The sequence below is a fragment of the Gopherus evgoodei genome, chromosome 4 (assembly GCF_007399415.2).
Source record: "Gopherus evgoodei ecotype Sinaloan lineage chromosome 4, rGopEvg1_v1.p, whole genome shotgun sequence".
Lineage (NCBI taxonomy): Eukaryota > Metazoa > Chordata > Testudines > Testudinidae > Gopherus > Gopherus evgoodei.
Genome location: NC_044325.1, coordinates 47,610,351 through 47,624,498, shown reverse-complemented (window position 1 = coordinate 47,624,498; position 14,148 = coordinate 47,610,351). Strand labels below are relative to the sequence as shown.

General features: G+C 38.8%; 1 protein-coding gene across 9 annotated transcripts in view; it reads left to right on the top strand.

Moving 5' to 3' along the window:
- The window catches only part of MIPOL1 (mirror-image polydactyly 1), a 290,064-nt gene that overhangs the window by 209,739 nt on the left and 66,177 nt on the right, over window positions 1–14,148 (top strand). For all 9 annotated transcript variants that reach the window (XM_030559240.1, XM_030559246.1, XM_030559241.1 and 6 more), the window contains one exon: window positions 7,727–7,821. In XM_030559240.1, the coding sequence (XP_030415100.1) occupies window positions 7,727–7,821 (95 nt within the window). The remainder of the gene's footprint in view (window positions 1–7,726; window positions 7,822–14,148) is intronic.

The window sequence follows — 14,148 nt, the reverse complement described above, 5'->3', positions numbered from 1 at the left end:
AAGCTACATGGAACTTTAGTAAGGAAGAATGTTATTACCTCAACTGAAATTTAATTAAGGACATATCTACCATTCTCACAAAAAGTGCCCCGAATCTTTAGCATCAGAACCTTGTTTTTATGTCTGAGCTATCAGACTGCACTTCCTGCGGTATAGAGCTCCAGAACCCCATATGGAGGTGTTTGTCCCACATGGATTCAGGAGGAAGAGTGTCACCTATTGAATCCACAGTAGCATCTTCTGCAACAGCTAAATGTTTTTTGGAGGGTTCCCATAATGTTTTAAAAGGTATATCTTAATCAGAATCCCTGGCTGGACTTGTATTTGAGTGAGAAAAAAGCATAATTCAGAATAAAGATTTATTGACACTTATATTTAGAACAAGTTATGATAAATCATAAAGGACATATCCATAACCCCACTCTGATTGGTCCTTTTGTATCGTTGGAATGGTGCAAGGAACCCTAAAGCTACCATAAATTGTCTGTTGAGGATTCCTCCAGCATACAAGACATTCCAGGGACCTGCAAGTATTGTGTCTCAGCAGTCTTCACCAGTGTCATTATGAGATGGATCAAGTTATTGCAGCCCTTAGGCTGCTCTGAACTGAGCCAGGGAGCAGTTCAACCCCTAGCCAGTCACAGGTTTGGGAAAGCGGAAAGATGGCTTAAATCTACTTTTTCCTTCCCTTTCCAAATATGCCAAGCAAGAGCTTGGCCCAGTTGGGGACTGAGCTCAAAATGTTTGGCTAGGTGGTCTGATTGGAGCCTCAGATATCAAAGGAGAACACACATGTACAAAATGGGCTCTATACAAGTCCATTGCAAAAGAAGCTCCTTTAGTGATAAGTTACTTGATACTTGCAGCATACTCACTTCTGTTGTTTATTTGAGATATAAACATTGATTCTTTACTAATCTTAATTTTCCTAATCACAGGTATATTGATTCTGTGTTGATAATATCTTTGCTCTTTTCTTAAGAGTGATATATTTGTCTTAAGTCTTAGTATTAAACTCAGCATTTTGATTCTGCATTATGTATAGATGATGATATCTAATTAGATTTTTTTTGTGTGCCTGTGCATACTAATAGCTCAATTTCCCTTTCACGGACACAGGGCATGTATATACAAATAGATATTAACCCAAAGTCCCCCTCCTTGCCTACCCAAATCCTGCAAAAAAATTACTCACATGAGCAGTGCCACTGAAGTCAACAGGCCTACTCATGTTTGTGATTCTTTGCAGGATTGTGACTTTGTGAACTGTTCATGATGTAACTGAATTTTTTGGTATGGTCTTATTTAATAGTTTCAAATAGTCAATATAAACAACAAGTAAACTCTGATGCTGTTCTCAGCAGAAGTACCACAGAGTGATCTATATGAATTTGGCCCTATGAATGAAAAAGTACTACTTTGTGATATACTAATTATTTGTTTGCTCAATGGAATTTAGCAAAAACTATGTTTTGCCATTTAGCATAAATTGTAAGCATTCAACAGTAAATTGGTTGTTAACTGCTTTTCGTTGAGTATAGTATTTTGCTTAATTACCTGAATTGACTTTTTTTACTTGAATGAGGAGTGAAGAATTTAAATGTGTATATTTTTCCTTTCAAAGGGAAATTTAAATGTGATTGTGAAAAATATTGGACTAACAGCTCTGAAAGCTGATACTTTGTCTACAACACGGGCATAACTAGAGTTGGCAGAATTTGATTTTTATTTTTTTATAATTTTGAAAGATAGTATCAGTTTATTTTTAAGCATTTTTTTAGATTATCAATTTAAATGTTCACAGTTGTGGGAAATTATGAGGGGGGTCATTAATGACAGACACTGAGATTTTCAAAGTAAAAGCTTTATAACCATTAAAACTCAAATTATCAACATCACATCAAAATACACAAATTAAACCTGCTTAAATTAAACTCTAACAAGTTATCAAACAGCATTTTTCTTACTTTGCATAAGAGTAAATTTTGATTATTGATGGAAATATTTTTCATCTGTTTGTGCATGTACAGTGAAATCCAAGCCTAAATACAACCTATAACAGCAGCAGTGTTAGCTTCTGTAGGTCCCCCCTCTCGATGCTAGAGAGATTGTTCAGGGATTGTATATGGCCATTCAGTCCTTGGTCACGCTTAAGATTTCCAAGAGAGATGTATGGTGGTGTATTTTGGAACAGGGAATGATGAACAAACTTAGGCCCAGATTTATAAGTCTAATTGACTTAAGAGCCCATTTTCAAAAGCACTGAGGAGCCTAAGTCCCATTGACTTTCAGTGCTTAATTTATTTTTGAAAATGAGACTTGGACTTCCAAGTCAGTTAGACTTTGCATTGCTGTGGGGAGCTACAATTAAATATCTTTTAAAGTCTTGGCCTTTGTGCTTGTGACAGGTGCTAACTTGATATCATAGGTTACTGGCGCCCTTTCTTTGGACAACAGGTATCAGCACTGAAACTTTCCCACACCACTTTGTCACCTGCGATATCAAAATAGCACCTGTCACAAGCACAAAGGTCCAGACTTTAAAAGGTGTTTAAGTGGTGCTTCACTCAGCACTGCAAGACCTAACTGACTTAGGAGCCCAAGTCTTGTTTTCAAAAGTGGCTCATGCACTGAGGAGCCTAATAGAGACTTGGGCTTCTAAATCGGTTAGACCTTGCAGTTCTGAATAACTGTTTGCTGATATATGCAAATGGAGTCTGTGGTTTTCTCACCTTTTCACAGTTTGTGTTATGATTGGTGATACAAGAAACTACTTGCTAGGCCTCCATATACAGGATTCTTGTTGTTTTAAAAAATTGCCTGCAGCTGGATTTCATAATAAAACTATTTCTACCTGGAATCAGTTGTCATCTCTGCATATAACATTACCTGCCTGCAGAAATCAATCTGACATCTTGTTTTGAATGCACTACTTGGTGCTATGACACTTGAAGCACTTTTGTTGACACCAGGATGGGCTTCTGCCTGAAGTAAATTATCTAGTTTGCATATGTAATAATCCATATGTGTTGAATAGATTACATGTGACTTTTGGGCTTTAGAGATTATGTGCTTAAATCCACAGAAACTAAGGGTGAAATCCTGGCTTTACTGAAGTCTGTAGGAGTCTTCCACTGACTTCGGTAGGGCCAAGATTTCACCCTATGCCACTTCACTATGTGATTGAAACAGTCCTTTGGTTTTTCAGAAATACCATATGCAATAAAATATTTCTGGGTGGTACATTCCATGTATCAATCACATGTATTTGCCTTGGATTGCACTTGAGATAACTAACTCATTTTACCTCTGCATTTGCAATATTTCAGGTATTTCCTAAAGTATAGGATATTAAAAAATGTTACTGCAGATACTGAGATAACCTTATCAATATGTCTAAGATAAAATAGGCAGGTTGTAAAGGTAACTGTAATTCAGAATAATGTGAACTTTTCATATATCAATTTGCCTCCATAATGTGATAACATACTAGAATTAGCGTGTAGTATTTTTATGGGCACATAGTTAGCTCCTACATGTAAAATATTTGCTATAATAATATTTTATGCCACACTTCCCAGTGTGAGGTGATCATATAAGGGCAGACTATGGGACTAAAGTCATGAATAAAATGTTACAAAACACCTTTCTTTGCATGGGTTAACTCGCATCAGACTCAATTTGCTTTTATTACAATGAAACAAATCATATGAGTGCACTACCTGCTCAAAATTGCTGTTCAGCTCTTTCCTTTTCTTTGCTAGAGCAATAAAAGCCATATTCTTTCTTGACTGTACTATCTCGAAAATGTTTGTTCTAGCCTGTTTCCATAACACTGAATCAGGACCAAACTTTTCAGAAATGAATGACTATGTGATATAGCAGTAATATTCATGTGGGACAGACAGGGGATTCTAATGCAGGATTTGTTGTCTGCAACCTTAAGACTGATGCAAAACACAGACCCCTACCAGTGTTGTCACTTACATGTCTGCTGCAAATATCCTGAAGAGTATTAAATAACAGAATAAGGATTGGGTTGGAGAGCGTGGTCTTAGATTGCAGAGTAAAACAATTAATTTGCTGTTCCTGCTGATTAAAATTTCTAGATACAAACTAATAAGAGTCATATTCTCTATTGAGATCTAGCCTGTTTGTGCCCCTGAGGACTCTCAGCCAGTCAATGGATCTGAATCTCCCCTAAATCCTGCCATGCCTCCTCCAGCAAGAGGGGCTTTAGGTGGCATAAACCAGCTACACCAACGTTGTTCCACCCAAGCCAGGGGGACTCCTCAGCTGCCCCTTTAGGATAGCTTTCTGGCTGCTTTGATCTACTTCAGCGATGCAAAGCAACTTCAAAGGCAGCGCTGAGGATTTAACCCTAGATATGCAACCACTTGAGGATAACACCGCTTTCCTTGTACTTTTCAGAAATTATGCTTGTGTGGGCAATATAAAGTCACAGTTGTCCTCACCACTTGGGATCTCTATTATACATTCCGCAATTAAGCCCTGGTTCACCAGGTACTTAAGCATGTGCGTAACTTTCAGTAGGTAAGTAATCCCATTAAACTCAATGGGACTGCTCAAGGGTTTAAAGTTATGCATATACTTAAGTACTTTGCTGGAGCCTTATTCCCCATGAGAAGCTTTCCTTGATGTCAAGAGGAGTTCATCATGCGATACATGCGTGTAGCATGCCATAGATGTCCCATAGTGCAGATAAGGGGTCAGAATTTTATTCAGTATGTTGATCATTTTTTAAATAATTAGAAAGCATCCCCAGATAATGCAATATGAAGGGTCCTTTATTTTATGACTTTCATTTCGATCATTAGGATATACATAGATGAATCTTGGTACCACTTTCAAAATTTAGGAGGAAAGATCAGAACTCTAAAATTTGCTGCCTAGGTCCAATTAACATTGATTTTCCATGCTCACTTCTCTCCTCAGTTTAATCAAAATTCTGTTGCTGGAGCACAGTAACAACCTTCCGTCGTGTTCAAACATTTCAGCTATTTTTTTAAGTCATAAATTTTTATGGACACCTGATTTCTGCTGGGCACAGGAGAGTTGTGTCAGAGAGCCAGTTACAATATCCTCATTCTCAGGCCAGCTCTAGCTCCATTTCTTTTTAGATCTGTTGTGAGAGAGGTCTAAATTCCACCACTAGATTGGGCCCTTAATGGACCTTCTGCTAGTGGAGTATAAATGCAGTCCACCCCTTCCCACATCTTAGAGGGGGACAGTGGGCATAGGGAATGGAGCCAGCACACCTAGGCCAGAAGGGAGTATCTGTAATGCAGGGCAATTCTCTGCTGGCCAAGTGCTGCCAGTTTTCATTTAACTCCAGGATTGAGGGAGTAGAAAGAAAGCTTAGATTCATATGTCCTCATCACCCCACAGCTGTACCAAGTGTAAACCATCTATCCACTACTGAAACAATATTCAGGGCTTTCTCTTCCTCTATTTAATCTCCAAATCAGTCCGAACAAGAACTTAAATCCAAGTCTTCTACATCCTAGGTGAGTGCTATAACCACAGAGCTATAGAATCAGTCTTTCTGTGGCCTACTGAATATTTTATTACTTATACAAGTGGAATAGTTCCACCAGACGCGATTGAGGCGAAAGATCACCCCAGAATAGCTGGAATAAGAACTACATCCCACATCCCGGATAATACCCTCACTGCTTGGTGCTTGCTCTTGCTCTCTCACCCCACTCCCAGCTAAGTTCCCTGCCCTCTCGTGATCACATACCCAGGCTGAAATTTGTTGTTATCCGCCCCCACCAATCACATGCTGAGACAATTGGCAACATCCCTATTACTTTTCTGTTTTTGTTATTTTTGACTATATTGAATCTAGTCAGCTGGATTCTCCTCTCACTTATGCTGGTATAAATCAGGTGAAACTCCAATGAAATCAGTGGAGTTAGACTGGTACAAAGTTGGCATAAATAAGAATCTCAGACCCCAATGTCTTCTGAATTTTGTCCTGAAAAGTGTGAATTGAATGCTAGGTGTACTTTTTTGTATACTTCACTAAAGAGACTAGCCGTTAATCTCTCTGTGCGTAGGTGTGTCTGCTGCAAACATTTCCTTCCAGTCTACCATTTCAATCACACTTCACAGTACGCTGAAAATTGGCAAGGATGTTAATTATTGGCCTCTAGAACAAACCACCTACTTTGATTCAAGCATGTTTTTTCCAATTTTTAAGTATGTTGGTTCACTGACAATACGGTATAATTATAGAAAATAGCTTGGTTTGGCTAACATTCTTGTGTTCTGTGAGTTCTGTTTGCAAAGCTGTAAGCAGCACCAGGCTCAGGACTTAAACAGCTCACCTGGAGAGTAGTTTAACCTCTTAGTGCCACGAGTTAGGGCTTGCCAGTTCCAAGTGCTAATGCAAAATGCATTGCTGTTCAGCATCAGGAGCTCTGAATCAGTGTTACTGAGAGGTTAAGCATTAACACCCTTCACTTTCAAGGCTAAAAGAGACTGTGCATGTAGTAAAACAGTCTGTGCTTGTTATTCCCTTAACAGCTTATTATAATTTGTTTATATTATAGTAGCACCTAGAGATCCAACTGATATCAGGGCCTCTGTCTGCTGGGCACTGTACATATAATAGTAAAAGACAGTCCCTGCCCTGAAGAGCTACAGTCTAAATACACAAAAGAAAGGTGGATGAAAGGAAGTATTATTATCCCTGTTTTTACAGATGGGAAGTTGAGGCACAGACAGATTGAGTTGCTCAAGGACATACAGTGAGTCTGGCAGACCTAGATCTACTGAGTCCCAATCCAGTGCCTGAAGCATATCCTTCCACTCCATGTGTGCACAACTCTTCTATCGTGCCTAGAATTCACTGAGATCTTTTTTTTTTTTTTTGCAGCCTCAGGGAGTTGGTGGGTGCAAGGCCAGGGACGCTGGCAGAGTTCACACATGCTAATACACTAAGGAGTTGCACACACCCTTTTTGGTTTTATGTCCTATGACTTCTGGTAATTGGTTGATCCGCAGTAGCTGTATAATGTACAATATAAGAAAAAATATATTGAACGGTAGGGAAGCCTGCCTAGTGCTCAGACTTACATTTATGATAGAAATGCAATGCAAGCCCAGTCTTATTTGTAGTTAAATCAGCTAATCATGCTGTGAGATATTAAATAAATGATATGAAACCTGAGTACTCTGGGGAGTCCTAAATCACTATTAGTACTAGATTTTTAAATGTTCAAAGTGATTAAGCTATGGTGCTATATGAAACATATGTGCACTTATTTCTCCAGCTCTCTTCTCAGACAATCACAGGAACTGGTTAATACCCTTACTTAGCACTCTAAAAACAGTGTTTTAGTTCAAGATTTAGCATTCTCAATACCATGTAAATATTTTTGTTGACAAACAGTTGGATAAAATTGAAGAAGAAATTAATATGGGAACTGAGAATATAGAAAAGCAGTAGGGAAATTTGTTTAGAACATTACCAACTGAAAGGTGTCAATACTTACAAACAATTACAATAATATACCAACTAAATAAGAAAGTCTTAGTAACGAACAAATGGGTAATATTACAGAGGACTACCATTTTGTGTATAATCAAACCTACAATAGAGCTGAAATTAACATTCATAAAGGATTGCTGTATTTTTTTCATTGTGCTTAAAACAGCACAGTCTTCTCTTAAATAATGATCACCTATCTTTTTGCAGGCAAAGTTGCTAGTTATACAACAAGAGAGAGAGACTGCTGTTCAACAGAATAAAAAACTAGAAGAAGAAATTCAGACGCTACGTGTTTATTACAGGTAAAATCATTTATATTATTGTATATGTGATGACTCAGGAGAGAAAATTTTCTGCATGACTTTATAACTCTAAATGAGGAAATGGCCTTACTGCTTAGGTATTTGTTAGGAACATGTATAACTGCCTGGATTATACATGTTCCATGGGCCTTAAATTACAAACAGTGTGAAGCTAGCAGATTTCTTTTCTAGATTTCCCACCTTTCTGATCTCCAAGCCCTGTTCCAAAATGCAAGGTGTCATCTCCTGCAATTGTTTGTTTTTTAACAATGACTCAGTGCCATGAAGTATCTTTTAAATAAAGGTGGTCTCCTGGCTAATATGGTTTTGTTTCAATAGTCCTGCTCTTTATTGCTTTGGGGTTTTTTTCTGTATAGTAATTCTCATTCAGTGTTCTTGATGAAATTCAAAAAGTTGTGATGCAGCAACGCATTCACCAAAAAACAGACAGACCCATAGGTGCTAGAACTAGTGATGCTGGGAGTGCTGCCACACCGCATGGCTTGAAGTGGTTTCTGTCGTGGTTCAGTGGCTCTTGGCACCTCCACTATACAATTTGTTCCAGCGCCCCTGGATAGAGCCTATTTCTTTCTTAATTATCTGCACTTACCTAGCTTTAGCTGCATTAATTTAGGAAACACAAAATTTGTTGAAGTCTAGAGCTGTGTTTTCTTTTCTAGACTCCTATATAATGCAGAATTTTTATTGCCTTTATATTCTACAGTAGTTAGTGGAGGGGACAGCCATTCTCTCATTAATTTCGGAGACCTGTGAAAAACTTCTCCATGGATCACTGGATTTGTTTAGTCTCTAAGGGAACTGCTGTGTGGTCCGGTGAAGAAGTTAGGTTGTTTTATGGGGGAGCAGTTGTATTACTATTTCTCTTCATTCTGAACTCCTAGTTTATCAGCCTACAATACTGGCAACAGATTAGATGCAGAAGTCTTGACATCAGTACAAGAAGAAAATCTGAAAGTTGAACGTATAGCTATTACAAGGGACATGATATGTAGAAATAATACAGTGATACATGCATGCTGTGTTCATTTAAAATTTAAAACAGAAGAGGACTACTTTGTTACAGCTAAAAAAAATAACTTGCAACTACACAGCATTTTTTTTGTGTCTTCTGTATTTCCAGACAATGTTTCAGTTGAGATGGAGATTCCATTTGCAAGTTTGTAGTAGCTGTTAATACTTCCCATGTTCCTTGTGTTTATTAAAAACTCATTGGCATTTTTGGAAACCTTTCCTTTGGTTATTAGTCAACAGAAACTCCACGGAATCTGTTAGCATTTCTTTTAACTAATTTGTTTAGCAATTCCTTGATACACTATAGTAAACTAGAAATAATGCATTACAAAACAGCATTAGTCACTTAGAAAGGACTTGGAAAATAATAAATATAATTTGATTTACTTTTTTATCATGCCACTCAAAAATTCAAACTCAGAATTTATGAGTTGGCCTCTAAGCATGAAGACTCAGAATACACTTTTATTCTAGTATTAAAAAGTTCCGCTGCAGCAGACTTTAAAGCAGACAATAGACTATAGTCTGTTGATGCAAATACTTAACTTCCAGTCACATGAATATTACCTACTTGCCAGCATTCATATCTGAATATACCACATAGTTAACTAAAGTTCTGACCTTTAATTTCACCTAACAATTTAGTGCTAAATTGATTATGGTATTTTATAATCTATGAGGATTATGGAATGGTATCATTATATATATGAAATTATAAGGTGAATTAAAATAATATCCTCTGACCATAGAATTTTCAGTACCAACTAGTAACTAGGCTACAGGGCCCTTTGTAAGGTTAGAAATAGAGAACTTTTGACCAGTAAATGCCATTTCTTCCTTGATGTCTTAACTGGTTGCTTTCTTCTAGCACATTTAGAATTCAGTCCTGTGTGTATACATACATGTCATCAAGAAAAGCTACAATGCAGCTTTTAATATTACCTCCAAAACTTTTGTCGAACTCAATATAATGGTAAAGAGTAAAAAGGGATTACGTTTACTCCCAAAAGTTAAATTGAACTTTTCTGTGGTTTCACCTCTGTTTATCATTGGGGAATAAATCAGCTTATAACAGTGATGGATAGCCACTTGTATTAGTTTGGGCCTGAACAAATTCGCTGAGGAAGAGAATATAAAACTTAAAGATGTCAGAGTCATGTTCAGTATATGGGTTTTTTTATTTATTTATTTTTGGTCACAAACTAGTAGCACTACATTCCAAGACTCAGCCAGTATAATAATGACATCGTCTTCTGTAATACAGAGTACGCCTAAGTCTCTCTGCAGATTTGCAGTGCTTCCTTATATTTCCTATTGTTGAGAAAAGAGGCAAACTGAAATAATCAAACACTAACCAAATCCTATTGTTTGCTGCCATCAGAACAAGATTTATTGTTAAGTAATAACAGTGATACTAGCAGTTCAGTGTTCTTTAAACCTTTTTAGAGGGTGTGTCTAGTTTTCCCAGTGCACAGTGTGCTACCTTTAGTAGTAATCTCACATATGAAGTTTTCTGTTGACACGTTGGACACAAGTTCATTAGAGGGTGAAGAGAGGGTATGATATTTTCCCTTTTTGCTTCCCATATTTTAGTGGTAAAATGAGAAAGGTCTATATAAAAGAATGTACAAACTTGACACAACATGAAATTTCATTATTTTCATCAGCAAAAATAGTACAAGTGATAAACCCCTACTCTGTCCCACTTCCATTCATCATCCTCATCTCCTTTTTCCAACACCAAGGTTGAGTAGGGCCAAAGTTATGAGCAGATTCCATCTACATCTATTCTGAGCCACGATTTGAGCAAGTTGTGGGGGTTCCCTGGATGGTTTTATATTCTGTTATACCACTGTCTCCTTGGATGTCCACGGTCTCTCTCACCATGCTCTGTACTCCTGGGAGAATAATCTGCCAAGAAATTTAAAATTCTGCACACAGTATTTTAAAATTCTGCATATTTTACCTGTCAAAATAACATAATATAATCATACCAGTTTCAATTATTTTGGTAGTTTATTTCAAAATACCTGTCCTCAAGTATCTCTTTAACAGTACAGACAACAAAAAAAGATTCAGGAAATGTTTTCTGACAAACAGATTCCTTACTAGGCATATTTATACAGAACTTTTGAGTAATAATTAATTTAAACTACATCACAGAACTGTATTTCTCACACCCCTCAGAAGCAGTGCAAAGACTTAGGGGAGTCAAGGGTAACAGAGGAGCTGAGGGAGAGGGAAGTAATTGATGGGAAGGAGCCTGGATGTGAACCTGGAGGGTTGTTGGGTGTGAGTGGGAGAAGTATGGAACAGGTGCTTTTGGGGGGGGGGTTGTTAGGGAATTGGAGAGCCTCCCTCATGCAGACCCCTAGCCTCTCCCATTCAGTCAAGCACATCTGCCCCTCTTCCTGTGTGTCCCTGCACCACCACTCCCCATTCAGCCAGGCATATCTGCACATGTCCCCATGTGTTCCTGAACCCCTTCTCAGTCACCCCCATTCCTCCCATCCCCCATGTGGCCCTGCACCCCGACTCCTGTTCAGCCCCTGGCTCAATGTTGTCATTCCACTAGTTCCTGTGTCCACCCCAGTCTGTACACACTAGCCCTTCTGAACCCCGGTATGTGCAACCCCACCCACACACCAGTCCTGTGTGCCCCGATCAGTCCATCCCCTCAATATCCCATGCCTCCTCACCTAGCCCTGCAGGCAGGACACTGTGAGGAAGGCAGCCTCTTCCCCCTACCTCTCTGCAGCTAGCTGCTCTGGCCTTTGAACCAGCTTCCCTCTCTTCTGGCACCACATCAGCCCCTAGTGGCAGAAAGGTGTAATTTCAGTTTCCCTTTGCCTACCTGTCAGAATAAATTATTCTGTATCGGGGGGAGGGGATGGAGGGGGAGGATATTAATTCTGTGCTTGTGCAATGGTGCAGAATTCCCCCAGGAGTACCTCTTCCACAGAGATCAATTTTAGGCAATAGGTATGGGGTCATTCTAGTAACATGGCCAAATCATTGCAGTTGGCGGCTTTTGATGATTGTAGTCACACACTACACTTTGTCTTTTACGGATGTTGTCATTTCTTAGTCTATCTAGCCTTGTCATGCCTAGAATATGGCACAGACACTTCATTTCAAATGTTTGCAGCTTTTGCTCCAGATGCTTTGTAGGCACCCATGTTTTGCAACATAAGTTAATGTAATATATAATCTGGTTTTAGGTGTCATGGACACTGATTTGTAGTGCCAAACATTTTTATTCAAGCACACAAACGTTCTGCTGCAATAACTTTCAACGTGATATCTTCGTCATAGTGGCTGCCATGTGTTATGATGGAACCCAAATAAGCAGAAGCTGTCTACTTGTTCAGCATCTACATGATAAATGACTAACTTAACTTGTTTCTTGATTTTTGATATTTCTGTTATTCTTATCTTTTGTTCATCCAGTTTTAATCCCCATTGTTTGGCTGTTGTATGCAGATTGTCCAATGCTTTTTGGTTGCATTCCTCTGTAGACATTATCATTATATATTCTGTGAAGTCAAAATAGGTTACATTCAGTGCAATGTAAATAGTACAGTAAACGATCTGAAGGTGCTCACAGAGTGGGGGCTGAATCTAGAAAGTTTTGTGGAATAACAAATTGTATCTCTCTGTTGCCATTAAACACTGAGAGAAAGTGACCAGATTCTGAAGATATGCAAATATATAATATGTGCAAACACTGAAAAAAGTGTTATCAGCATGAGTTTGGGATGGCCACCATATGTATGAGTGATATACTAGAATTCGATTTTGGGGTCATCCCAAATGAGTACCAGAGTGGGAATAAAATCTTTATAGGGCACTGTCATGTATTCTGGATGGCAACATATTTAAGAAATGTTTGAGGTTTTTAAAATATTTATTGGGTTGAATATTTTCTCTCTCCTACTATAAAACCAGGCTAATTAACATAAATCCAGCGTAGGCCTCTGAGGAAGAAAAAGTATAACTAATAAGTTGGGGTGGAGGGAGTACATAAAAAGCTTTTCAGTACATAATTAAACTGAAAGTAATACATTTTATCTTATGACCTACCAGGGCTATAACTAGCAAGTGCTTTGTGTTCCACTGAAAAGCTGGAGATCCAACGGTGTATATACGGTTGCCATTTCTTTCCTTGAAGGGTCATGAGAAATTGTATAACTAGTCCAGGACTAAAATATTCATTCTGGAAATTGGGCTTTTCTTAAGGGAAGGAGTGTAGAAAGAATCCCACATATGGGGAGAAAATAGGAAATGCGTTTGTGGCAGGTTGGTTTTATTTTAATGTCAACTGTCTAAAGCTGTTCGAAGTTTGGAATGTTACACATGTCCCATGTGGGGATGGATTAGCAAACAGAGTGCAGATGAGGCTGTCCAAGATGTGTGGCAACTCCAAGCATTCAAACATCATGAGTCAGGCCTCAGAAAATCACCACATTGGCTCAAAATAATGAGATTTTTAAAAATACAATACATTTTGGGGTTCTTTCTGGCCAAGTAAACAAGGGCACTCAGCTAAGTGGATTTCTCTGTCTGCTTCTTTGTATGCCTGCAGTGTAATTGAATCCTGAATCTGATCAATTTGAAAATTTCAGGAAATGTTCTAGGTATTTATGGGCAGAACCCTACTGATTTTGGTGAAAATTGGAAAAACTGAAAGGTGAAAATGGGGGACACACAGAGCCCCTGGCATCTGGTTAACAGACCCACCAGCTTTAATAAGGTCTGTAATTATTTAGTGGTCAAAGAAGCGGTTGATGATGGCCATTAGTACCTTCAACATAACACCTCCCCACCTCAGCTCTGCCCATCTTCTGAATACAGCTTAAAATTGTTGACACCCTAGAAGATTTCTCTCCCAGACAGAAAAGGAATGGGATGCACACAGAGCACCTGGCATGGGGAGAAAGAAGGCATAATGATATCGGGATGGGGGACATGGTGGGCACAGCATCCTTGGCATGTGGGGGGGGCACATAGAGCCCCTGGCATGGTGGAGAAAGGGAGAATTAGGGGTATGGGGAGAAAGGAGAAATAAGCACACAGAACCCCTGTCATGAGGACAGAAGGTGGAGATGAGGGGCACATGTAGCCCCTGGAATGAGTGTGTGATTGCAAGAAGTCCCTGAAATAGAGGGGTGTGGGGAGTGGCACACAGGGAGCTTGGGAGAGGAATGGAGGAATGCAAGGGGGCCCTGGTGTGGTTACTGCACTTAGCCTACAGATGCAACAAAGTGTGCAACCCTCTAGTTATTTGTATTCTGG